At 34.5% G+C, this 27,036-nt stretch overlaps 5 protein-coding genes and 1 pseudogene across 7 annotated transcripts; 1 reads left to right on the plus strand and 5 right to left on the minus strand.

Moving 5' to 3' along the window:
- Positions 1 to 732: 732 nt before the first annotated feature.
- LOC117919853 (dirigent protein 2-like) lies at positions 733 to 1,448 on the minus strand. Its single transcript, XM_034837129.1, has one exon. The coding sequence runs from the start codon at positions 1,410 to 1,412 to the stop codon at positions 843 to 845; it is 570 nt and encodes a 189-aa protein (XP_034693020.1). The 5' UTR covers positions 1,413 to 1,448; the 3' UTR covers positions 733 to 842.
- A 1,778-nt stretch (positions 1,449 to 3,226) lies between these two features.
- On the minus strand, positions 3,227 to 3,808 carry LOC117920692 (dirigent protein 22-like). The gene has a single exon (XM_034838286.1). The coding sequence runs from the start codon at positions 3,806 to 3,808 to the stop codon at positions 3,227 to 3,229; it is 582 nt and encodes a 193-aa protein (XP_034694177.1).
- Positions 3,809 to 4,811: 1,003 nt separating this feature from the next.
- On the minus strand, positions 4,812 to 5,488 carry LOC117920693 (annotated as a pseudogene).
- A 1,881-nt stretch (positions 5,489 to 7,369) lies between these two features.
- Positions 7,370 to 8,150, minus strand: LOC117921106 (dirigent protein 22-like). The gene has a single exon (XM_034838901.1). It carries the CDS (start codon positions 8,119 to 8,121, stop codon positions 7,555 to 7,557), a length of 567 nt encoding a protein of 188 aa, XP_034694792.1. The 5' UTR covers positions 8,122 to 8,150; the 3' UTR covers positions 7,370 to 7,554.
- Positions 8,151 to 11,093: 2,943 nt separating this feature from the next.
- On the plus strand, positions 11,094 to 13,304 carry LOC117921108 (60S ribosomal protein L21-1). Its single transcript, XM_034838902.1, has 2 exons — positions 11,094 to 11,399; positions 12,895 to 13,304. Exons 1-2 carry the CDS (start codon positions 11,163 to 11,165, stop codon positions 13,150 to 13,152), a joined length of 495 nt encoding a protein of 164 aa, XP_034694793.1. The 5' UTR covers positions 11,094 to 11,162; the 3' UTR covers positions 13,153 to 13,304.
- Positions 13,305 to 16,287: 2,983 nt separating this feature from the next.
- Positions 16,288 to 26,576, minus strand: LOC117920327 (carbon catabolite repressor protein 4 homolog 1-like). Of its 3 annotated transcripts, none has more exons than XM_034837783.1 (12): positions 25,994 to 26,576; positions 21,495 to 22,248; positions 20,638 to 20,724; positions 20,468 to 20,551; positions 20,302 to 20,388; positions 20,118 to 20,204; positions 18,898 to 18,951; positions 18,691 to 18,782; positions 18,439 to 18,553; positions 18,148 to 18,295; positions 17,891 to 18,044; positions 16,288 to 16,821 (listed from the first exon to the last, which is right to left on the minus strand). In XM_034837783.1, exons 1-11 carry the CDS (start codon positions 26,149 to 26,151, stop codon positions 17,899 to 17,901), a joined length of 1,812 nt encoding a protein of 603 aa, XP_034693674.1. In that variant the 5' UTR covers positions 26,152 to 26,576; the 3' UTR covers positions 16,288 to 16,821; positions 17,891 to 17,898. The 3 variants fall into 3 exon arrangements, with proteins under 3 accessions (XP_034693674.1, XP_034693673.1, XP_034693672.1); XM_034837782.1 differs by lacking the exon at positions 16,288 to 16,821 and adding an exon at positions 16,904 to 17,299; XM_034837781.1 differs by lacking the exon at positions 16,288 to 16,821 and adding an exon at positions 16,904 to 17,304 and having other exon boundaries at positions 25,994 to 26,575.
- Between the last annotated feature and the right edge of the window lie 460 nt (positions 26,577 to 27,036).

Genomic DNA, 27,036 nt, shown 5'->3' on the forward strand with positions numbered 1-27,036 from the left:
AAATATCATATAAATTTTTTAAAATTATTTTATTATAAAAAATAAAGAACGCTTAAACATTCTCTATTTTTTTATTCTTTTTAGATAATCCAATTGAAAAATTAAGTAGTCTATCTTCCTCAAATTTAATACAAAAACATAATTTATTAATTTAAAATTTAAAAAATATATATGAAAAAATCATTATTTTTATTATATAATCATGAAACTTTCTTAATAAAAAAAAATAGAATAAAAATAAAAAATGCAAAAAAAAAAAACACATAAAATGTTATTTTAAAATATTTTTTAGAAGTATTTTTGTTTTAAATAGTAAATTTAAATAACAAATTATATCATTATCATATATAATAATGGTAATGATTAAATCTAAAATTTTGATTTAAAATTTGAATGTCAATAATTATAATAAATGTTGGATTCATGTACCATAAATGTCCTAACAAAAAATTAAGTCTTTTTAAATACTTTGAATTTTAAAAGTTTTAATTGAAAGGTATTTTTGATATTTCAAAATATTATTGTCCTTTCTATTACACCCTTCCCAGTAATTATCCTATTTAACCCACCTATCCGCAATTATCCCAAAGAAAATCGAGTGCTTGAAGGGCCATCGACATGCTAGGTACCATCCTATCAGCCTATAATTAATCATGAATCTTAAGAATTTTTATATTTTGTTTCCTTCCAAATTTCGACATGTTTATTAAATTAGCAGTAAAATATGTGGAATAAGCAAATAATTTAAAATTTTCCCATTCATGATGTCCAAATTAAAAAACGAAAAAGCATAAAATTATCGGAAAGAAAACAAAGAAAAAGCTAAGACAGAATTGCAGGAATCAGTAATGAAAGACATAAACATTATACTCCACAACAACCTCTAGATTGAAGGTGCGAGTCCTCGCCTGAGCATACCCACGAGCAAAACGGAAAAGCCCACTGCCGCCGACGATCGGCATCTCCCGCACCTTTGAAAAGATAGTGTTTCGGCCCAAAACACTGAGAGTACTGCCGTTGTACTTGCCCTCCATGAAAGCAAAATTCAGCACCATCAACAAGCCCATTTCCTCCTGCGACGCCGATGCGTATATTCCTTGGGCTCTTCCTACCAGCTTGGAGCTGGGCTCGGGTCCCACAGTCAAGGGATCGTCCATCACAAGCACCGCGCCGAACACCGTCGCCGACTTGTTGGTCATGGCGGCCTCAGCGACTCTCACGGCGGTGGGTTTCGGGCCGCTGATGATGTCGTGGAAGTAGAAGTGAAGGTGGCTGAGCTTCTCTTCCTTGAGGCCCATCGATTCCGGAGAAAGGTTCCTGGAGAAACGGTGGGATTCCCCGCTGGAGCCGGAGGCCGCGACGGCGGCTATGGTGGAGAAGAAAATAGTGAAAAGGATGAGGAGTTTTGCCATCGTGGAGAAGAAACAAAGATGGAAAAAGTTTGTGTGTCTACTTGCGCAACCATACTTTCTTATAAATGTATGAATGAAGACAAAAATAAAAAATATTTAGCACCAAGCCTAATAGTGTCACCGACAATTACGGGTGCTCGAGTTCTCGAGGCTTAGGATGCCGTGGAGTCACTAAGCATCCAGTGCTTGAGGCCCAAAAACATATAAATTTTAACACATATAATAAATAATAAATCAAGATTATAAAAAATAAAATTATTTGCCTTAGTAGGATATTTGAAAACATGCTATCCTAAAATCACTACCCTTTCCCTACATGTAATTTTAAGATACAACTTCAATAGACTCGTAATAATATTTCCTCAATGAGCATGCTAGACGTGAAAACTAAGAAGAATCATTACCCAAAAAAAAATATAAATATTTAAAATGAAAAACATGATTGTATAGAAAGTTATGAATAGTGGAGAAGACCATAATGATATATGAAAGCATATTTTTTGTATTAGATTTATTTTATCTTTAAAATGAATTGAATTACTCTTTATATAGCCGTGTTCATTGACTTTCAAATTCAATTTTGATGATGATTGCAATGATCATTGCAACCTTTTAACTAAAGTCCAAGTTATAAATTACAAGTCTTGTCAATTGGAATATTTTCGAACATTCCAGTTATTGGGTGTGAATTTTCAAAGGTACCTATTTGCGTATAGTACCTTGGTGCTATGCTTCTCTTTAAAGGATACTCGGTGGGCAAGTACCTATTTTTGGTACCACCAATATATAAATATTTTATAATAATTTTAAAAGTAAAGAAAAATCCTTTTTGTTAATAAGAGATGATCATTGTGTATATAAAGTGTCATGATATTAAGACTCAAATTCTTAAGGTTTGGAGAAGTTTAAGGTTGTTGAATTACTTATTATGTACAACATCCAATTCCCAACAAAAGGGTTTATGGAAACATAGAGGGATTCCATCCCATCACCCTTGGAGAAGAAGAATATTGTGAAGGAAGATGAGGGTTTTAGGCATAATGGATAAAAAGTAGAGTAGAAAAGCAAACTCTACATGTTGGAGTGGGCTTGTTATCAAGGTATGGTTTTAAATAATATGTATTGAATACAACTTTCAAAATGTGTTTGGCTTTATTATTAGTAAGTTTGAAGGGATTGAATTGCACAATTTCATGCTTAAGATGAAATTATACTCTTCAAATTTTGTCCAATAATATTCAAGTAATTTTCATGAAAATATAATCTAATTATAAACAAATAAAAGTGGAACAATTATTTTTTCACCTTTTTTTCGAGCACATCTAAAAGTCATTCTAAAAACTATTTGCATATAAATTGTAAAATTATTTAACATATTTAAAACTTATTTTTTAAAATTTTAAAATTTAAAGTAATAATTGTTTTTTATATTTCAAATTTTTAAACAGGTTTTTAAAATAATATTTTTATTACTATTTTCTAATTTTAAAAGAAAAAATCAGCAAATATATCGAAACCAAAATTAATTTTTTTCTTAAATTTCTCATAAATAACTATGAACCAACCAGACTCTTAAAAGCATATAATCAAACAAGCAAATTAGATGAATTGAAATTTTCCATTCAGCCAGCAAGAACAAACCCATAAATAATTTCTAAATACCGCAGATTTACATAATTCCCCCATAAATTAAATAAATAAAAGGGTGGAGCTCCTGTGTGACAGAAAAATCAAACGTCATCCTCCATCATTAGCATTAGACGGGAGAGAAATGAAAGCAACAACCAACATAGAGTTAGAGAAAGAGACAGAGATCAGTCATGCAAAGCATGAACATTATACTCCACAACCGCATTTCTTGATTTGACGTTAAAGCTGTAAGTCCTCGCCTCAACATACCCACGTGCAAATCGGAAAAGCCCACTCCCGCCGATGATCGGCATCTCCCGCACCTCTGAGAAAATGGTGTTTCGTTCCAAAACACTGAGAGTACTGCCGTTATACTTGCCCTCCATGAAAGCAAAATTCATCACCATCAACAAGCCCACTTCCTCCTGCCACGCCGACGCATATATTCCTTGGGCTCTTCCTACCAGCTTGGAGCTGGGTTCGGGTCCCACAGTCAAAGGATCGCCCATCACAAACACGTCGCCGAACGTCGTCACCGACGTGTTGCTCATGGTGGCCTCAGCGACCCTCACGGTGGTGGGGTTATGGTGGGTGACGATGTCGTGGAAGTAGAAGTGGAGATGACTGAGCTTCTCGTGCTTGTGGCCAATCGATTTGGGAGAAAGGTTTCTGGAAAAACGGTGGGATTTCCCACTAGCGCCGGAGGCCGCGGCGTCTGCGGCGATGGTGGAGAGGAATATAGTGAAAAGGATGAGGGATCTAGCCATAGTGGAGAAGAAACGAAGGTGGAAAAAGCTGAATAACATCATCGACTTCTCGGCTGATCGGGTTCTCATGCCAGATGATGTCATGCATGCATGGAAGTAGAACTGGAGGTGGCTGATCTTCTAGCGCTTGAGGCCGTGAGATTCCCCACCACCGCACACGTGGATGATGCTGAAGAAGATGAGAGTTTCAGCCACAGTGGATAAGAATTAGAGGTGAAAAAGCTCTATCTGTCCATTACTTGGAATAGTGGAGTAGTGGCGTAGGGGTCATATATTGCATACAACTTCCAAAAAGTATTTGGCTTCGTTATTACCAAGTTTGAAGGGATTGAATTGCACCATTTCATTCTAAGGATGAAATCACGTTCTTTAAAATCTATGCAATAATTAATATTCATAAAAATGTAGTCTAATTATAAGCAAATGAAAAAGTGGATTAATTGGTTTCATCTTACTTTCCTATTAATCAAAATAAAATTATTCAAATCCTCTGAGAATATAAGAAGTCTTTACATTTAAGAGAATTTTATGTCTAATAAAATTAAAATTTCTCAAATCATATTTCTGGAGAAAGTGTGTCCATGAGTCCATCGCCGACGGCAGCGGAGACGGTGGAGAACAAGAGGACGACATAGTAGATAAGGGTTTTAGCCACGATGAAGATTCAAGAGAAGGGTGTGAAGGCTTTGCATGAGAAATGGAATATGCCCAGCTACACCTTTATATTAGTGGGGTTCCGGTACGTGGAAGCCTTCAATGTGGTGATAGTGAAAAAACACAATGCAGATCGATTCTCATCTTACATGAAAAAAAAAAAGTGACAGTGTCCTTTTCGGTCTAGGAAAATATATTTCTTGATAATATATGATAAAGAAAAATATTTTTCCTTTTTCTGAATAACGGGTTGCCCTGGCTTGGAAATATAAATTCATAAGTAATGTTACTGTAAATAAATAAAAACCAACCAGTCATACATAAATTGAAATTTTCCATTCACCCAACGAGAACAAATACATAAATAAAAGCCTGTAGCTCCTCTGTGACAGAAAAATCAAACGTCACCCTCTCATTCGGTGGCGGAGCCACGCAGTGCCCAGAAGTCAGTGAGATCAGTAATGGAAAGCATAAACTCTACGACTGCGCCTCCTGATTTGGTATTAAAGCTGTAAGTCCTCGCCTCAACATACCCACGAGCATATCGGAAAGCCCCACTCCCGCCGATGATCGGTATCTCTCGTACCTCCTAGAAGACGGTGTTTTGTCCCAAAACGCTGAGAGTACTGCCGTTATACTGGCCCTCCATGAAAGCGAAATTCATCACCATCAACAAACCCATTTCCTTCTGCGACGCCGATGCCTACATTCCTTGAGCTCTTCGGAGCGTCCCACCAACTTGGAGCTGAGTTCGGGCCCCGCAGTCAAGGAATCGTCCAGAACCGCCACAAACCCGAACAGCTTCGCAGACTTGTTGGTCACGGCGGCCTCCGCCACTCTCACTGTAGTGGGGTTGGGGCCGGTGACGACGTCGTGGAAGTAGAAGCCAAGGTGGCTGAGCTTCTCACGCTTGAGGCCTAATGATTCGGGAGAAAGGTTTCTGGAGAAAGTGTGGCCATCGCAAACTGCTGCGGCGGCAACAGTGGAGAAGAAGAGGAAGGCGAAGTGAGTAAGGGTTTTAGACATGATGGAGGTGCAACAGGCTTTGTATGAGAAATAGAATTTGGCCAGCTAGACTTTTATATTAATTCAAACCATTCCCATATTGCATGAAGAAAAAGGCCAGTAGCTTTTTAATCCCTGGAAGATACAGGGCATCTCCTATTTTCTTGATAATAATAAAAATTGCCAAGCGCATAAATAATATTTTGGAGAGTTGAAACTTGAGAGGGAATGGACGGCGTGGATGAGTTTGGGGCTTCGAAATTCCAAGCAGGGGTAGGTGAACGTGAACCCTCCTGCTTTTGATGCAGGAACTTATATTTTATTTATTTATTTTTTGTCTGTTTTTAATCATAAAAATTTCAATAAATTTATCCCTGATCAAGAAAGCCACCTACCCCCTTTGTTTTTGTTGTTGTTTTCGAATCTGCAAAGCGAGGTGGGTTTGCATCCTATTCTAGCTGGATTCACTAACACCATGATGAATGGGTGTGACAAATGAGTATAAATATTTTGTTTCAATTTATACTCTGAAAAATAAACTTTATTTGTTTTTAAATTTATTTAAAATAAAATAATATTGATAAATATTCATTTTGAATGATTATTTTTTATTTTTAGATGGATTTAAAAACAAATAAAGTTTAACAAATTTATCTGAATCCTTACACCTCAAATCTAAGGTGGTACTTGTTTTTTTTTACTTAATTCTAAATATAATTTTAATACTTAATAGTGTTAAATATTAGATTATTTGTTTTTTTTATTTCCATTGCATATTAAAAAATAAATAAAAACCAACATGTTATATTTACTATTTAAAAAAAATCAAATATTTTTGTTTTTTTATTCAACAAAACGTTTATAATAAGTAACGAAAAAGTAGAAAAACAAACAATTTAAAGTTTGAAAGTAAATTGTTTTTGACAAAAAGTTAAAAAAAACAATCACCCTCTAAATTCATTATTCAATATGAAATTATATAGATTTACCTTATAATTTTATCTTAAAGACTTACACTCCAATGGCTACAACTTGATTCATGTTCGTAATGCAATAATCTCCAATTGCTTCAATGAATACATTTCAATCTCCTTAAAGGAGTGTAGGTCTTCAAGCAACCCATTGGGAATGGTGTGGCAAGACAGGCTTAATCCTCTATGAATCCTAAAAAGTATTATAATGGAGTATATATAGGCATACAAGTCATTGGGGATTGGTATATAAAATTACAAAAAAAAAACTCGTGAATTTTTTAAATATTCTATCGTATTCTAACAAATTTTACACGAGCACTTGAACGTATTTAACCACCACATAAGCTCCTCAAGTGTTTGAGCATTGTTTAAGAGCTTAAACGCGATTGAGTGCTATTTTCACAACTTAAGCGGCATTACTGTTCTCAAAATGTTAATTTTAAGTTTTTAAAATCAATATAAAAATAGCAATTTACTTTAAAGTTTAAACCATTTAATCACTGACTTTTTGTTTGAATTTTTAAAGAAAAGTAAGTCCCTAACTAAAAAATTTTCTAAGTAAGAAGTTAAATAAAAACAAATTTATCAACATATAATAAAGACTCATTGTCCTAACAATAAGTTCGTTAATTTTATAATAATTTAATATACCTTTGGTGCATTTTTTATCTTTTATTTATTTTTAAAATAATAATAATAATAAATATTTTTATATAACATGTATAACCTGTTACAGAAAAACATACATTTATTTTACAGCTTTAAAAAATTAAAAATTAAAAATAATAAAAAATTGATATCTCAAAATTTTAAATCAATATTTTTATTACTATTTTTAATTTTAAAAAGAAAAATCAGCAAATATATCCAAACTGAAATTAATATTTCTCTTAAATTTCTCATAAATAACTACGAACCAAACAGACTCTTAAAAGATATAAATCACAAACAAATTAGATGAATTGAAAATTTCCGTTCAGCCATCAAGCACAATACGTAAAGAGAAGACTGGAGCTCCTCTGTGACAGAGAAGTCAACATCACCCTCTCATCATCAGAAGCATTATTGGAGAGAAATTAAAGCAAATAGCCAACATAGAGTTAGAGAGAGAAATCAGTAATGGAAAGCATAAACATTATACTCCACAACCGCATCTCCTGATTTGACGTTAAAGCTGTAAGTCCTCGCCTCAACATACCCACGTGCATATCGGAAAACCCCACTCCCGCCGATGATCGGCATCTCCCGCACCTTCGAGAAGATTGTGTTTCGTCCCAAAACACTGAGAGTACTGCCGTTATACTTTCCCTCCATGAAAGCAAAGTTCATCACCATCAACAAACCAAATTCCTTCTGCGAGGCCGCTGCGTACATTCCTTGAGCTCTTCCCACCAACTTGGAGCTGGGTTCGGGCCCCACAGTCAAGGGATCGTCCAGAACCGCCACCCCGCCGAACAGCGTGGCAGACTTGTTGGTCACGGCGGCCTCCGCCACTCTCACGACGGTGGGATTGGGTCCGGTAAGGACGTCATGGAAGTAGAAGTGGAGGTGGCTGAGCTTCTCACGCTTGAGGCCTAATGATTCGGGAGAAAGGTTTCTGGAGAAAGTGTGGCCATCGCCGACGGCAGCGGCGACGGTGGAGAAGAAGAGGAAGGCGAAGTAAGTAAGGGTTTTAGCCATGATGGAGATACAATCATGCAAGAGGCTTTGTTACCTTTGTATCATAAATAGAATATGGCCAGCTGCACCTTGGGTATTAGTTTGGGGTGGGGCCCTTGCAAGAGGAATCTTCCAAATAGCTTATCTAAAAAACCGTGTAATCAAGAAAAACTATAATTTTAATTTATTTATTTTCTAATTAATTCAAACCATTCTTATATTGCCCGAAGAAAAAGGGCAGTGGCCTTTTAAACCCCGGAAGATATAGAAATTACCATGTGCATGGATAATGTTTTGGAGAGTTGAAACTTGAGGGGATGGACGGCGTGGATGAGTTTGGGGCTTTGAAATTCTGAGCAGAGGGTAGGTGAACGGTGAACCCTCCTGCTTTCAATGCAGGAACTTATATTTTTTATTTTTTTTTGTCTGTCTTTAACGTAGAAATTTCAATTTATTTATCCCTGATTACGCGTCAGTCCAAGAAAGCCACCTGCCCCTTTGTTTTTTTCATTGATTTCGAATCTTCAGAACGAGGTGGGTTTGCATTTGCCAAAACCGTGTTTGATAAATGGGATGGAGAAATGAAAATAAATATTTTGTTTTATAATTATTTGGTTTTGAATATTAATTTTTTTTTTTTTTTTAAATATGAATGAATTTGATGATTTTAATTCTTGTATTTAGATATATATATATAAATATAAAGTTGGAATGATAATTTCTTTTCATTTCAATGTTAAGTAATATGAAATTAAAAAAATATATAATAATTTTCATATATATAATTTATTTTTTTTTATAAAAAAACATTTTTAAGAGCTTTTTTTGCTAATTAATAAAAGTTTCTTTGGGTGTGTTATTGAAAAACAAAATTATTTTCAAAACTTTATAGTTTGCTTATTGTTCTCTATTCAAATGTAAACAATAATAAAATTGATTGTTGTTTTTAATTTTTCTAAAATAAATTAAAATAGATAACTATTTTTTTTTTCATCCGATAAAATGAATTTCAAATTAAATGAAATTTTGTATTAAAATTATTAATAAGTTTAATCATTATATATATATAACTATGAAAAAATAATAGACATAATTAATACTTTAAATTTTGTTAATAAATCTTGTAATTTTTAAGAATAATTTAAAAATAAAAAATTGATTAATTAATTAGATTAAATAAAAAAATTACAAAAAGAAATGAGTAATTCACTTTCTTTTATTTACTTGCATCTTATTATTTATTTTGGGAAAGAAAATATACAGTATAGAGAAGAGAAGACAATTGGGATACGTCGCCGCATTTCAATCCCAAACTCGGTTATTTATATTCATATTCTTAAAAAAATAAAAAATAAATAAGCAAAGTGAGATGAAATGAGTGTAGAAAATTCTTATACTCAACACGCCTCATTAAGTTTTTTATATTTCTTAATTAATTTTATTTTTAAAAATTTTAAATTGTATTAAAAATAAATACATTTTATAAATGAAAAAATGAAAAACAAAATAATTAAAATAATTTTGTATTTAATATTATGTATAATCGAGTGGTTAACCTACCTTAGGTTTAAAAAAATAAAATCTCAAACCTACTTCGAATTGGCTTATATTTACACCAAATCCATCCTGTTAGGACAAGTACCAAAAAAAAACCCACCTTATTAATATTACCATGCAAAGTAGGGTGAGCCTCACCAATATTTGAAAAACCCCCTTCCTCAAATTGAAATAGTATAGAATTCAATACCAAAAATCGGGGAATCAAAATCTCCTTACCAAATTATCTAGATTCCCTCCCACTAATCACAAATATTTAAAATGTAAAATACATATTTAAACTCATTAAAATAAATTTTTGCCCATTAAAGAAAAAATTAATAAAAAAACAAGGTAAAAATCGCGGATTCTTCAAAACATAACACATTTTTTATCTTTAAAAAATAATTTCATACTATAAATGAATGAAAATCCATTTTTAAAAATGCAAATTCCATATAAATATTTTTTATTCCGTTTAAATATTAGGTTTTATTATTATTATTATTTTTTTAATGATAATAATGAAAATGATGTGTATAACAAAAAAATCATATAATTGCTCATTTTAGATAGTTTTTTTCCCATGATTATTAAATACTTCAATGGTAATCAACTTCATTTTGATTTCGATTTAAATCATTAAATAAATTAAACATATTTAGTCAAATAATTTAATATCATAGTTTAAAATAAAAAATAATTATAAGTATTAAGTCAAAAATAGTTAATTTATTTTTAATCTATAGTGAAAATATAGTTAACAAATTTGACTACATTCCCAACTCATCTCATCTTTTTATAATATTTTACATGTGAATGTTTAATAAATAAATCTATTATTTAAGATTAATAAAAATATAAATATTAGTCAAAATTAATTAGGGTAATTATATTCATTTGATGATTTAAAATAAAATTAAAGTTAATTTAATTGAATAACCTTAACTCTTAGAGTAAAAAATGAGTAATAAGTTTTAATTCAACAACTTAAAAATGATTTAACTTAAAATCAACTTAAATTATTAAGTAATAAATATTAAATTTTACTAAATATCATTGGTAAAACGGATGCATAAAGGTAATCCTCAAGAATTAAAATTAACATTTTGTTGAAGCATAAAACAAAAGTACAAAAATTAAGAAAAGAGATGAAATCTAGCAAGTACTAACTTGTTCGAGATGTATTGAAATTAATGGCAGTAATTCCCTTTCTAAATTTGATTGGGCCTTAAATCGGGCTTCAAAATAACCATATGGTTAGAGGTTGGGTCATTATTTCGCCTCTTAGCCCAAGACTCAGCCCTGCATCTTTGAATGGGCTCAATGGACTTCTCCGATTTCAGAGAACCCAATGACTGGACCCAAAACTGCCCTGTAAAGCCCAGTCGGACCGGCCCATCCGAAACCCTAATACACCCACAAACCCTAGCATATAAAAGCTTCCAAAGGAAAGGCCTCTAAAACTAGGGTTTTCCGAGAGACGATCACAGAGATCTCGCAGAGAGAAAGGTAGGTTCGTGAACATGCCGGCCGGACATGGACTTCGATCGAGGACTCGAGATCTCTTCGCCAGGCCCTTCAGGAAGAAGGGTTACATTCCTTTGACCACATATCTGAGAACCTTCCGCATCGGAGAGTACGTGGACATCAAGGTAAACGGCGCCATCCACAAGGGCATGCCCCACAAGTTCTACCATGGCCGCACTGGTAAGGTCTGGAACGTTACTAAGCGCGCCATCGGCGTCGAAGTAAACAAGCAGGTATACTTCTCTTTCTGCCCGTGTCTTGATTGTAATCTATTTGTATGGTATTTTGTTTGTGTGGAAATGGTGTTTTGATTGATTGGGTTTTCTTGATTTTTTGTTGGAATTTGATTTCAGCTTCTCTTTGGAGTGAAATCTTGCAACTTAGTTGTTTAATTTGTTTGATTTATTAACCAGGAATAGGGTTAAGGGACAAAAAAGCATGGTTTGATCAACAAGTAAGAAAATTGATGAATGGATCGGTACTGAGATTCCTTAGAAAATAAAGCGATAGTGTATCCAATTATTTGACATACTTCACTCATTTTTTCAATTGCGGCTGAGTTTCTCTGGGATTTAAAAAGTTGAAGTGAGAGCTGAGCGCTTGTTAGGAATTTTGGTTAAAACATGGAAGCCACTGCATTTTCTCAGTTCTCCTTCAGTGTAAGCATTTACCGGATTGAAAGAAGAAATAGACTGCCTTTCAAAATTATTGCATTTCAAGTGTATGTTAGTTGTTTAACCTCTTACAGATTAAAGGATAGCCTCTTTAACTTATGTGTTCAGCTGTAGAAGTAGAAACGGAAGTAATTGCTACTGCAGTACCATTCGACTTTGTGTTTAGTAACTTTATTATAAAAATGTTTGAGAAGCTCTTCCAAATAAGGCTTATGTCATGCAAGAAAGTATGTAGTTGGAGTTGTATTACCTTCCTTTGTTTCATGAATCTTCGACTTTTGCTCGGATTCTAGACACATGTGCCTTCTTAGGACGAGTTTGAGTAGCTATATTTCATGTATCATTTGTTCTGGGGAGGACGAAATGCGTGGTACTGATTTTAAGTTGATGCAACTGCGAAAGTCAGGACATTAAAGTGGGATGTTCTACATCTCATTTATTACAAGAGAGATGATTTATGAAACTTGTCTTGTTAGCCTTCCTGTTCGCAATAGCCTATTTTTTCTTTGTTCTTAATGAATAAGAGCGTGACTGAGATTGGGGGAATTTGATGCTGCTATTTCATGAGTTACATGACAAGGTTGTAAAATGAATGAAGAGTGGGATTAGTGTCTAGTACTGGTTAAACCGAGCCTCCAAGTGGGATTCTGAGGGGAACATCCCCTTGAAAAATAATAAAATTACTATGCAAAGCAAGGAATGGATCCGGGGGCCTCAGTTTTAGAGAGAAACAAAACAACCAGTGAGCCAAATCTTGCATTTTGGCCTATTTTTTGACACCCTGAAAATCTCTCTTTTTGCTCCCACTATATCCCACTTCTGTCTACACCCTGCATGCCACAGCCACTATTATCTTCAATTTGTTTCATTTCATGCATACCAATGCAGCGGGAATTACGATTATTAGCTTTGAATCATATATCTGTTTACATTTTGTTTTCCCCTTACACAATGCATTATGAATCCAATCTTGTATTTTTGGTTCATTGCTGTCTGCTTCAATTCAATTTATGACCATATTTCTGTTTGGCTTTGGTGCATGTTCATAATCCAGGTGGGTAACAGGATTATCAAGAAGCGGATCCATGTGCGTGTGGAGCATGTGCAACCTTCAAGATGCACTGAGGAATTCCGTCTGAGGAAGTTGAAGAATGATGAATTGAAGACAGCTGCAAAGAAGAACGGTGAAATCATCAGCACAAAGAGGCAGCCAGAGGGCCCTAAGCCAGGTTTCATGGTGGAAGGTGCAACTTTGGAAACTGTTACTCCGATCCCCTATGATGTTGTCAACGATCTCAAGGGTGGTTATTAGGTACTCGTTTTCTCATTATGTTATCGTTTAGACTGTTGTTCATTGTTGATGAAGAGATGTTTTATTTTTGGAACACCAGCAGAGTTTTCTTATTTACATTTGGGGTTTAGTTACAAGAATAGAGAATCAACAATTTTTGGTGCTATCATTTATATCATTTGGAATTGGAATGAGAGACATCTGTTTTCCTCCCAAGAAATGGCATATTGATTTTAGCTTTAAACCATAAGAATTTGTTCTGTTGTTCATAGTTGTGTGTTTACTTGAGCATTTGGGGTCTGTTTTGCAACAATTTTCAAAACAACTCCTTGAAATTGGTTTTTGAAAGCAGTTTTATACTTTTATGTTGATTTTTGAAGCAAAACTTTTTATTTTTATTTTTTTATAACACTTTTTCAGTCTATTTTTCGATAAGAGATGATGCTTTTTTTGGTGTATTTTTTTTGTTCAATTGTTTATGGGAGAATACTCTTATCTTGCTTTCTAATTTTCAATTGTATGCTTGTATGCGAATGTGGATTGTCATGGAAAGGAGCGAGGCTTCCATTTTCTTTGTTTTTGTTATTTTCCTCCTTATTTCCTAGATTATCCTGGACTTTTTGGGATAAAAACCGAGCCATAGAATTCAAGAGTCCATTTGGCAGTAGTTTTTGATCAGGTGTTTAGTAAAATTTAAAAACATTTTTTAAAATTTTGAAAAATTTATTCTAGCCTTTTTCGAAGGGTGATTCTCTTAAAAAAAAAAAAACATTTATAGGGAAAATGATTTAAGACGAAGAATAAAAACATTGTTAAATACACCTAAAATTAGATATCTCCTAATCCCTTGTATTAAATCATATTCTGAATTGAATTTCAAAATTGATTGGGATTAACATGTCAAACAAATCTTTGAACTTTTGAAAGGTAAAATCCACTTTTGTTTTGTTGCCTACATGGGTCTTGTTAGGAATAGGTATTAATCTTACTATGATAGCCTGGGCCTGGGTTTCGATTCTATTGAGCTGACACTTTTATTATAAATCTTGCTCCTGAGATTTTCATTCAGGAAAAAAATGAAAAATGTGTCGGAAAACGACTGTGAAAGCAATTAACTCTATTGGTATGAAATAAATATTATTATATCATGTGAAATTGTTAGGGAGAATTGATATGTTTTTAAATTTTTTTCATGAATGATTACGGAAATGAGCGGGCCCATTGCGTCAACTTGCTTCCTGCTCTGGAATCATCGAATGACTCCAACTGTGCCTGAACAAGTATTCCCTCAACCCCTCCCCCTTCAACCAACCAAGTATTATGTCCCTTCTCCCTGGACCAAAAGGGCTTCCGCATTCTAATGTCATTAGTTGGTGAAGATGGTCCACTCCACTGCCTCTTCCATACTCGTGTCCTAGATTTTGAAACTTAAAGAAGTAAACATAAAACCAATAGCTACCTCCAACTTCGACAATATGCGGAGCCCCTTTTTTAACTCATGCTGCATCTCCAAAATGCCATTTTCTTTGAAAGATGGAACAGGGCCAAATACACATAAAACTTATGGTCTTTGATTGCCGAATGATATAGGCGAATCCTCTTAATGAGATAGGGGGAGCGCCTTTTCCTCAGACGAGCCCTCTGCTCAACCTCAAGCTACGATTGATCCAGGACCCTATCTCCTCCCCCTGCGCTTCCCAACTGCTCAAACACACTTCTTAGAAAAAAAACTGCCCTCCTTTCCTTTTTTTTACATTATTTACAGAAAATTCATAACCAGACTGCCTATTAGAGTCGTGGAGCTACACGTGTTCGGTATTGTTTTGCAGTCTCTTCCACAACAGATAGCCGACGCAAGAAAGCAAGACTTGCCAAGTTGTGGAATCAATGGTTTATCGAGTACCATTCTCATATAAACAGCTTCTATGTTTTATCTTCGAGTAAAATGATATTGTTTATGCCGTTTTATTGTTTTAATAATATTTGAAAAGATAACAACTCTAATATTTACAAAAACAACTTCCATTTACTACTGAAAATAATTAATGATCTCCTCAATTTGACATAATCACCCTTACATTTCGTTTTTTAACAAGCAGGGATCGAGTATTACTTGCGTGTTAAACGGAGATTTCACGTTTCTAAAAAAAATACATTATTTTGCTTTTTCAAATGTTTATGTTATGTTATTAGGTTTCCATTACTTGATTAATAAAATATTTAGTTATGTACATCAAACATATTTGATAAAATAATTTAATATTATAATTTAAAAATAAAAATAAAATACTTTTAAGTACTAAATCAAAATAACTAACCCATTCTAAATCATAAATTTCTTTTTTCTCATTTACTCATTTAATAAAATATATCTTACAATTACACCTTTATAATTCATCTTTTATTGTAACTATTTTTATAATTATCTTATCCTTCTTCAATACTCCAAATATGAATTTTACAAATAAATTCATTACTTAAAATAAATAAAAATATAAATTATTATTTAAAATTAACAATTATAAATGTCAATTTCAAGATATAGATTACAATTTAAATTAACTTTATTAAACCACTTTAATATTAAACTTAAAACATGTGTAAAGTTCTTCGTTTTAATTTAAAATCAATTTAAATCATTAAATAATAATATTCTCTTACCAAAAATCCACTTAAAGATGGGCGTGGTAAAAGTAAAAAAGAATTGCAATTCCATCTATCCTTAAATGTAGAAATGATTATTATTAAAAAAAAAAAGAATCATATTATTTTTTAAAAAAAATCAATAAAATAAATAAATTTTGCATTAATTAGGGAGTGCAAGGCCATGTCGATTCATATTGTTGGTACCATGGTAGTTTCCTATATTTGTTTATATGAACTTTCACGTTTCAGCTTTTAGCGTCGACTACACGGTCTATATACGGAAGACGAATACATGGTCAATGCAAGATCTCTCAATTAAAACTGTCAAACTTTGAAGGAAAAAGAGCAAACCAATCCAACTAGCACCTTAAGCCAAAAATATGACAATGAAGGTACGTTCAAGCAACCTGGAAAATAAATTCCCCAACCCAGATAGGAGTGAAACGCATGAGCAGGAGCAGGTGGTCAAGGCTACAAAAATAAGATAACTTTAGTCTAACCACCAGCAGAGAAATAGAATTGACTTACTTCCCATTCACTTTTTAACTAATATCACCGCAGTTGGTCGGTCAGTTGGTAGGTTCATGTATCATATACGACATATACGTGTTTGGCCGATGAGAAAAAAAATGATAAAAAGAAAAGAATAAAAAATCAAGACCAAAAGTCATCACAAGGATACTAAAAGAAAAAATAAAAGACCATCCATGTGTCCCTCACATTTCAAAGCCTACAGATCAGAAATGCACAATGGGCCATGCCAGTTGTCTGCATGCAACTTTCGGTTTATAGAAACAAACACTTGGGACTCTGGCACTAAAAATCACGATTCACCAACACAGTGAAGAAACTACCAAACAATCTCAATATATCTATCATGTGTGTTTTGATCTGTATCATGAGAACTTGTTCTAATAAGAGAAGGAAATAAATCAGAGTTTAAAAAAAGCTTACCCAGATTTCCTTCTTCCTTCCCCCCATTGATTGCTCTTTTCAAAAGGCCATTACGCGGGCTGCATCTCCGTGCACCTTCTTCTGCACCTTCTGCTAATGTGATGTTTTCCCCCCAAAATTGAATTTAAGTTAGGTATAGACCCAGAAGAGAAAATGTAAACGCTACACAACATTAGGCATCAGCACCGAACGAGGATTATCACTAAAATTCCAAGGAAACATGGAAACCCATGATATAAGACAACTGGAGGTGTCTCATCACACCTGCCTTGGGGTAAAACTTAATCCTCAACTTACAAGATAAAAACCTAACTTATATCAGGCTGATGGGCATTTCTATTGGCAAAGGAAAAAAAAAAAAAAACAAAAGGAAATTGAATGAGACATAAACATAATTTTTCTATGTGACAAAGGTAGCATAATACAAAGTAGATCACACCCAGGATCCAACATGGACACCTGATAAAGAACATGGAGCATGATCTACCATCAGTACACTGACGTTTTATCTTCTTTATCCATTGGCTTCTCTCAACCCCACTCTCTTAGGCATCTGTGTTCAGAAGACCTGACCTACAGGCAAAATACATATGCTAGGTGAGTAATCACAACCTACACAAACCGAAATAAGTTCTAATCTTCAAAACATCAAATAAAGGTATTACTTCAAAGTCGAGATTTCAAAAATACACCCCATTCAACTTCAGACTTTTGGTGCATTTCACATTTCACTGAGAGCTTTCTTTCATACACCAAGTTGTCCCCATTCAACTTTTACACACAGAAAGCATATGATGAAGTTCTCTTACCAAGTAGAATCACAATTTTGCAGCATGTAAGTCAACACACAATAGTTTGACTTAAACCCAAAAATCCATTCTAAGTACACTTTCATTTCAAAATAAAAAGGCAATGAAGAAAAAACCATTTGACAAGACTTGAAAGAACTGATTAGTTAACAAACAAGAAGCTATGCTCATTAATCATGACATTAAAAAATAGTGAACAATAAACCTAGAAAAAAATAAAAAATCAAATAAAACATCGTGCTAGATCCTAAAAAAAATACACCATGAGTTCCCCAAGTTTTAACAGCAAGATGAAGCTGTCAACCAAAAAAATTCCTTGTATTTGGATAAAAGCAAAAATATTGGTCTACCTGGAATGTCAACGCCTAGTTCTAGGCTTGCAACGAAATTCAGCCAGAAGGGCAATATGATCAGAGGACCACTCCGGAGAAGGAAGTGCTGTGTCTTTTCTCAAGCTATCCTCATCCAAGAGTTCCAACAATGATTCCACCGTTAAAGAGTCGGCTGGAACCACAAATCTTATTTATTAGAGAATCCTAAACATCAATAACGGCACAAACTACAAGTATGAAGCACATGTGTAAATAAAATATAGGAAAAAGATTACCTGTATAAAATATGTAATCAAGGGTGCCAATAAAATCTCTAGTGCAATGTGTAAATAAAGGTTCATTTGTTGAGGGGTCCAACCTTCTCCTCTGTTGCTCCAAACCAATGCCAACCCCCATTCTTGCAAAGGATGAGTAAGCACTTACCTGTAACAACACAGTGTCACAGCCATCACAAGCCACACGAAGCAAACATCATTTATTAATACAAATCTCAATGCCTTGTCCCTTCTGCCCATTTGATCAATCTTAATCACTTAAAGCCATGCAATGATAAATAATAGGTTTACCAGAGGCAGCTGATGTGTTAGCTTGCTGGCAGGGCGCAAAATTCCAAGAGGGTCTATTGCTAAATCTGGATGCATTGGATCCACTTTCCCCATCGCAAGAAGTGCATGTGGTGCACTGCAACAAGGTTCAAAATTACCTTCAAATAAGCGAAATGGCATTTCTAGACAAACATAACTTTCACACAAAGTGCTAGAAACTAGAACACCACAGGAACAGTAAGCAATCAACTATATTTTAGTACATAGACAGACCTTCCAGGAACTGAATTAAAATCGCCACAAACCAGCATGGGAATGTCTGCACTGGCAGCTATTTTTTCCAAACCTTTTAAGAGAGTATGAACCTGATATGACAAACAAGAATATACATAATAAAATATTTTGATTAACTGAGATATAAGCACACGCATAAAAAAAGCCCCACTCAAGATCGCTCAAAAATAAAATAAAATTAATTACCTGCCACAACTTGACATCTTTCAATTCTTGATGAACATTTATGTGTGTATTTGCCTGAACTCCAGCACATCAGAAAACAAATGGTTACAAGATGCTTTCAAGAATGTTTGCAGAGGCAAAGGAAGAAAGGAGAGAAGCAGAGATGCCCATCCACATTTGTATTATAGGAAATTTATTGTGCGCATTTTCACACATATTTAGCATCCTTGTATCTTGTATAATTAACAAATGAAGACATAAGCCTGAGCTGCTTCTTGAAACTTTTATAAAGAAACAGTCTAAGGAAGTTGGAAGGAAGAAGTTGGCTTTTCACATGCAAAAGGATTGTTATAGTCCACTAGTTGAGCTGCACAAACTTCAATCCTAAGGAGGAAACCCATCCAAATAAGCATTGGCAGAGCCAACAAAAGGCTTGAGGGGGGCAACATCTAGCTATTTATCTCAGGGGGGCCACAAATGAATAAAAAATATTTCTAGTTCAGTGGTAATCAAGGAATTCATCCCTTGTACCTGAGAAAGGGTTCAAATCCCTGTATGTGACAATTTTTTTAAAAAAAAATTCAAAGAGGAGGGGGGTTAGGATATGCCCCTCCTGGGCATGCCTTGGCCCTAAGTTTATTATTGACCAATAACAAACGTCAGTAGCACCTACAGTAGTCTATGAGCACCTATGCACCTGTAACAGGTAGTCTTCAGGAACGTACCAGAGAGAACCACAACGGTTGATGTCAGTATTCACCAACCCCAAGAAATTTAGACCAATGTGAATCAGAAGAATTAATGGAACAAACTCAACTAAGGAAAATGATAGCAATGCTAGTTAGCGGACCAGAACCAACTCGTGTGAAATAAGATGACAGGAGCAGGACAGCATGAGGGAGAGTGCTGAGTGAACAGAAGTCTCTATTTAGGCAAGCAAAATTGAAATGCACTGAGTCAATAAATTGTCCAATGCAATCTCTTCAATAAATAAATAAATTGTCCAATGTAAAAGGAATGCTTGATCTTCCTACAAGCCAATAAATTAACACATAAAGCACCCAAGGGTGAAAATACAAGTTAAAGAATGGATTTCATTGTTTGACAGAAATTCCAGAAAGAAATAATGGGAGGGCTTTTGCAACAGTTTCGCAACAGTTTCAGCAAGCAATATACAACAAAAGAAAGTTGCAACAACAATAATATCGGCAACAAAAAAATGGTTGTAACTGTTCCCTCACCACACAAAGAAGTTGTCGTTTCCCAGGAATATCAGCACCCTGGTAACTGAATTTTGCTTCCAGGACTGCTATTAGTGCAACATTATCCTACAAATAGAATTAGATATTTCAAGTTGAGAGGCCAACAAAAAAAAAATCTGGGAGACAAAAAGCAAATGTTTAACTTCAAATGCAGTCAGGCCACCTTAACTAGTCGATTTAGAGCAGTTTTCTTTTGAGCACTTGGAACCACAGCGTCCGTCAAAGACTGGGCAGCCTTATTAAATTCAACCTGTATACAAGCATAAATCTATTTTAGCAAGTGCAATAACCACAGAAAACTGGAGTCCATAATACAAACACTTCATTACCTCATATTTTTTGACATGTGAAAATCTATCCCTGCGAAAAAATGTTGCACAGCCATCAATTGTATGGATATTACCAGTGTAAACCTGCAAAAAGTCAACAAGATCAAAGGATTAATAACATACAGAATTTCAGAAGCTACTATCATAATGCAAAGAAATTCATCATGTACCTCGTTTGTTTTTCTCTTGTAAAGTGCTTGATATCCATGTTTGTCCAGCTCTGGGGCAAAAAATTCCTCAAAATGATCACTTTGAATCTGAAAGGAGGAAGCCATATCTACCATTAGTTAGTATGTAAAGGCACATTTGGTGTTATAAACCCATCAAAAAGTTGACCCAACAGTCTGAAGATTTGTATCTCTAAACTGAGGATAAAGGGAACACATTGGAAAAGAAATACAGAAATATATTCAGAAGCATGTCAGCATAGCTTTTGTTCTATTGAACCATCCCAATCGATTCACTTTCTTTCTACAACACCTCTTTTTCTCTTGATTGACAAAAGTTAACAAATTAGGGTGACTTCCATACTGTTGTTGTATTTTAAAATTGGAGCACCACAGTAGACTGCAGTTAAGAATTATTAAATGCACTTTTAGAATAATACATATGCCACTTTGAAAACATCAAAGAAAAAAAAAATCTAAATATACTGTCAAAGTAAAGCAGAACCCCAAGTCCAGCAAAAAATTAAGATAGAAGGTCAACAATTAATAGAAGTTCTTAAAAATGCCTAATTAGACTATGGCTTAATTCCTTACAAGCTACTCATGGAGCAATGAGGTTCTTAAAATATGGTTAGGCTATCAAATAACATTTTCCTTTGAACTGCCTTTGATTTCCAGGAGCCAAACTAATTCTGGCTGAGCCAAAATTGAACTGGAATAGAGGGCTAAAATTTTGTGTATCTCTGTAAATAATCCTTCAACATCCACATGACACATGTCAAAAAAGGTCTGAAGCTTAACCTGAAAGTCTCAATACATTGCTAGCAATTGAATAACAATTAAAGAGTAACCTCAGATACCTCTTGCAGACAGACAATGTCAGCACGATATCCAACTATTTCCCGTAATAAATTCTGCTTGCGGTAAGGCCAAGAAAGAGCCCATGAGGGGCAGTAACTGTATAATTCACTGGTGGCAAACACATCAGACAAAATGTTGTATGAGAGCACAGTAAAGGTTCCTGCAGATGATATACGGCCATCTGAATCCAAATGCCCCACCATATCAACTCCACTGACTGAGATCAAGTGACGAGGAGTAGGTGAGGGAGCTGGAATGACTCGGGAAGTTAGTATATTGCTGCCATGTCCAACGGTCAGTTTTGTTTCTGCATCTACCACAACACACTCAAATTTGAGAACATGGCCAATATCATCGGCTGTTGGTGTATAGGTTTTAGAGCGTCCAACTTCAAACCAAGTTTCCCCACCACTTCTCTGAGTAACTGCAGCAGGATATAAAGGTGCTGAACCATTCGCCAAGCTAGCACTTGATGCAGAAGGAGCTAAACTAGTATTGATACTTCCAGATCCGGTACTATTGAAGCGGCCAAATAACTCTTCCTCTTCATTCCCATTTTCATTTACAGCACTAGCAGCCCGATCATGTAAAACACGATGATGCTGCCATGCATCCGAGAAGCACTTAGGAGAGCAATGGTAACTTTTGGCAACAGGTATTTTGGCCTTCACACAACCTAAGCACTGCAAAGTGGCATGCTCAGATGGATGTACACTACAGACAGCTACTTTTCTATCGCTTTGTATACGATACCTGCAATATAAATCCGACAACAGAAAATTTGTATAAATCTGGATATTACTAGCTGAAACCCAATGTTTTAAACCACTCATTAACAGATACAGATGTTGAATAATCATAAAAACCAGATATTATGAATAAACTATAACTTTCGCTGCCCAGATGCAATCAACAATCAGGTTATACAGCACAACTTACAACTTCTAAGAGCGCATAATGCAAGTCTAGCATATGATGATAAAATTTTGAAATAAGATGGAGCACCCAACTTGGTATCTGAACAAAGAGCCCGAGACACTACAACTTCACCAGAACACAGTGTCACCTCATTAAACTTTTATTTCATTTTATGTACAGATCCTAGATAAAATTAGCCTTTTCCAATATTAATGTATTTAGACATCCAATTAACTCCTCATATCAAAATTCCATCTCACACTGCCCATTGAAAGATAAGATATGCTTCAGCCCTTCAGACTAGGGATGGCAGCAAGTACCCATACTAACCCCGGAGCCAACATGCCCAAACCCACCACCCAGTAGGTCAGAAATCTGATCTACAGGGCTTATCCAGTGATATGAGCATGATATCTAACAAGAATCCATATTGTTTTCAATGGTTCTACACAGCTAAATTTTCTACTTTATTTGCTGTCAATTTACTGGCCTCACGTATCAATTAGATAAATTGGAGAAATTTGAACTTCGATTTTTTGGTAAATCTTTTCTTCTTTCTATTATTATTCTCTTGTGGAGAAAAATGACGCATCTATTATCTAAATGTTAGTAGCTTTTATGGATTTAATCTCTCCTCCCAGACCTCAAGTTATGATTCGAGTTTCCCACACTAGAGCTCAAGTTCAAATTTGCAATCCCCTTGGCATCCAACAAATTATAGCATTTGGGTTTTATATAGGAAACAAAAATTTCAGTAGTATGGAAAGTAAAAGAACAATGAATGATCTGGAGTCCTTCCAGCAGTGTAGAAGCAAATAAAAGAACTAGCACCTAAAAACAATGGAACTACCCAAAACAAACCATGGAAGAAAAATTATAGCAATTGACCAGAAACTTAAAGGTGTAATTTCCCATACAAATTGCAATTTCCCTATTGAGACCTTATTTTTGGGTTGCCAAACATTACATTAGTATATCACAACATCAAGGGTTATTTTTCTTACCAGCCAGTCATGAAGGAGGCTAGGAACCATCAATATGTGTACTAATGGCCCCTAATCAAGTATCCATAAAGACCAAACTTCTTTCACAATGGGATTTTAAACACAGTAAGTAAAGCCAAATAGAAATTGATTTACTAACTGTTAACTAAGTTTGCATATTCTAGGATTCTTCGACACCCTAAACTTCCAAATACTTACATAGACATCCCATAAACAAATTCCATATTCAAGAGACAGAGTTGACACCAAGTTAATGTTTAGCATCATCAAGATTAATTCAGATAAAAGACAACCCCTCTTCAACAATAAGAAGAAGAGAGAAGAATCAGGAAAACAGGAAATAGAAATAATGAATCAACATAAAAAATCTTATCATATATGCCATCCCTAAAATCGAAAATTTTAATCATAATTATAATAACATGAGTAAGTGCTAAACAAGCCAAAAGCCTGAGTAACCAGGTCAATGTTTCAATCCATCACCTATGAAATAAAATTATTGCTGAAAATATACATATATGAAGGAGAAATGAAGTAGCAACTGTAGAGAGTAATAGATACAGGTTGATCTTATTACATTATTCTCCTGCATACTTAAACCTTATAAAATATCTCAAAATATGCATATATAAGGAGAAATGAAATAACAACTGTATTGTGAAATATATAGAGGTTGATCTCATTACATTATTCCCCTTCAGCATACTTAAAACCTTATAAATTCAATATTGATCAGAGCCTCCAACTTACAGTATATGCTAAATAGCGAACAGGTGTGTGTGTGTGTGTACTTGTGCATATATATATTTGATAGGTAAACATCTTTTCTTTTCTATTTTTCCATTTTTTTTTTGACCCCTCCAGGAATGAAACCTAGAACCTCTCACTACCCCACCCAAACACCCCATAACACTGGAGCCAGGTATCACAACCAAGGCTACATAGTGAACATGTATTTTGTTTCTTGCTTGGCACTATTTAAAAACAAGGTTGCATAAGGTTGTATCCAAATGCAATTGAACTTATCTATACACAGCTACATGTTATTTTATGCATAACCAAGTTTACATATTGGTGAACCCAACCAAAGTGGACCTATTTACAGCCTATTCTAGATATCTAGTGACCAAGATTAACACAAAGTGAGAAGTTCCCGTAAGAAGGTAAATAATATATACCACAATCAAAGGGCAACATATTGAATGTCTTCCTAGTTCCTATAGCACTTCTTGAATACTAACCACCAAAAGATGAGGAGGCAAAAAACCAAAATCTTGTTGAGACAAAGCATTATATAGGATTTTTCAAATATGGCCATGTTATGATCATCACAACTCATAACAGGCATTGGGTCCATAATGATCCTTCAAATAAAATATAATAAACTAGGTACATAAGACTAAAGTCACATCTTGATCTGGGTTATCATGAAGAACCTTTAAAATACGTTTTGTTAAAGACTAATTTTTCATTTCCAAAGAAAGAAAAACAAAGATGGCACTGGGGCACCATTTTAAAAAGCCATTTCTTTTTTTTTTCTTTTTATATTTTAAATGAGTAATATGGAATCTCATTTCTGGAGACTGATTTTAAAACATTATGACAAAACAGATCCATTTTCTATAAGTGTCAAGAATATTCATGCATTTTTCCATTTTACCCTTCAAGAAAAAGGGTAACCACAGAAAATGACATCCTCCAAAGAAATATTTGTCGGTTTCTCCCAAGTTTTTGGAAGTACCAGACACCGATTCTGATAATAAATTCTCCATGTGCTCCTTTGAAAAAATTCCAACTTAGACAAACGATGGCAGCGTGGATTTCCAGCACAGAAATTGACAAATTTTGGCTAAATATTTCAAAAGATGTGCTGCATAAAAATCAAGATCAGAACGCATGAAACACCATTGTGGGATTCAACATTCAAGTTTCTGAAAGTACATCACAGTAATTCAATTTATCCAACCAGCAGTAAAAAAACAGACCCACATCACGTTAATAACAATCACATCCTTAAATGAACTCAAACACCAATAATTCTTCCATCTAGAATTCCCACTCCTGGAGAAGTTTTATACAATAAAAGGGATATGACTATATAAGATATACAACATGTCAATTCAAGTAAACCCTTCAAAAGCAGGGTTCAAAAATATACATATCAAAATTTAAACGTTGGGATGCATTAAATCAGAAAAAATTTAACATGCTTATTGAAAATCATACATGTAAAGGATGCAAGCATAGAAATAACAGTAGGAAACTGCCAAAATCGGAACTAACCTGGAAAACAAGAACCCACATATCTAAACAAACAGAGTACATGCAAAACCCCAATACAAAGCCACAACTATACAACCTTGAAACAAAAAAATATCATAATCAACACAAACAGAAATAGGAGGGATGAATAGTACTACTAAATTCCATATATCTAAACAACCCCTCACCACCGAAACTCAACCAAACAGTCCAAGAATTCATGAAAACCATTAAAACGAGACAGCATCAAAACCAAACCTCAAAACATACGATGGACTAGTAGTAGCAAGAGTTGTAGCAGAAGTATTACTTACCACTTATACCTCAAAAAGTGGCCTTCGATTGGGGCAGACTCCGGCACATCCTCGGTTGTAAGGTTCTTGTCCGGCCGGCGGAGAAGCACGTACGGCGTGAGCTCACAACCAACGATCGGAATATCGGATGGCAGGTGAACGCGAAGCACGCTCAGCATGGTTCCTCCCACTTTTTCGATGACACCTTCCCCTTGGAAAAAATTTCGCGGCACTGTAACCCTAGCGATCTCTCCTCAACTTCGACACAGTCGATAAGGCGGACACGTGGCAGATCCGCCATTACTTTCCCCCCACCCCCGCCAGCCTTGACGATCCGAAGGAAACCCTAGCACAAAATCCAGATCTTTTTCTCCGCACAACGATTTCCCAGAAAATGCCCCCCCGCACCTCGCTCAAGTGATTGAACTGGATCGATCGCTCACCAACGATCGGAATCTTGAGATAGAGAAAAAGCTCGATTTCTATGGAGAGGGAACGAAAATAGAAAAACGAGGGATTTGGAATTGTTAGGGTTTTACAGAGGAAGTGAAGATGTAAAATGCGACATATTTATATGCATATATATATAGAGGCCATTCTATTTGGAGACAAAAGAAAGAAACCTCTATATATATCACATATGTGGCTTATTCCCTCACTTTCTCACACTTTCTCTCTCTTTCTTTTCTGTTATTATGTGTTTTCCTTTGCCTTTTTTATTTTCTCCCCTCTCATTTATTTTTATTCTAATTATTTGGAAATGAAAAGCGAATTTGGATTCGAGAATGGGAAAACTGTATTAGTATTAATCGGAAAAGAGTAATCCATTAACACTTAAAATAAAAATCAAATGATTAACCAATCTAAATTATTAATGGTCCTTAAAAAAATTATCGAACTAGAAGATTATTATGATTAATCAAATAAATAAAAAAACTGTCCATTCCAATTAATTAACATTTGATCCCTCGTATGATTGAGAGATGTTTGAAAACATTTTTTAAAAACAAATTTTACTCAAATGTTTTGCAGCATAATGATCTATTGCAAAACTCAAACGTGAA

This window comes from Vitis riparia, chromosome 8 (genome assembly GCF_004353265.1).
Source record: "Vitis riparia cultivar Riparia Gloire de Montpellier isolate 1030 chromosome 8, EGFV_Vit.rip_1.0, whole genome shotgun sequence".
In the NCBI taxonomy this organism is placed as follows: Eukaryota; Viridiplantae; Streptophyta; class Magnoliopsida; order Vitales; family Vitaceae; genus Vitis; species Vitis riparia.

What these genes read in the sequence shown, in the direction of transcription:
- LOC117920692 (XM_034838286.1), bottom strand. Translation starts at nt 3,808, where the DNA reads ATGGCTAGATCCCTCATCCTTTTCACTATATTCCTCTCCACCATCGCC.
- LOC117919853 (XM_034837129.1), bottom strand. Translation starts at nt 1,412, where the DNA reads ATGGCAAAACTCCTCATCCTTTTCACTATTTTCTTCTCCACCATAGCC.
- LOC117920327 (XM_034837783.1), bottom strand. Translation starts at nt 26,151, where the DNA reads ATGCTGAGCGTGCTTCGCGTTCACCTGCCATCCGATATTCCGATCGTT. An exon ending in ACAAGAGAAAAACAAACGAG is followed by an intron (nt 20,552 to 20,637) that starts GTACATGATGAA and finishes GACTTTTTGCAG; the next exon opens with GTTTACACTGGTAATATCCA. An exon ending in CACATGTCAAAAAATATGAG is followed by an intron (nt 20,389 to 20,467) that starts GTAATGAAGTGT and finishes GCTTGTATACAG; the next exon opens with GTTGAATTTAATAAGGCTGC.
- LOC117921108 (XM_034838902.1), top strand. Translation starts at nt 11,163, where the DNA reads ATGCCGGCCGGACATGGACTTCGATCGAGGACTCGAGATCTCTTCGCC. An exon ending in GCGTCGAAGTAAACAAGCAG is followed by an intron (nt 11,400 to 12,894) that starts GTATACTTCTCT and finishes TTCATAATCCAG; the next exon opens with GTGGGTAACAGGATTATCAA.
- LOC117921106 (XM_034838901.1), bottom strand. Translation starts at nt 8,121, where the DNA reads ATGGCTAAAACCCTTACTTACTTCGCCTTCCTCTTCTTCTCCACCGTC.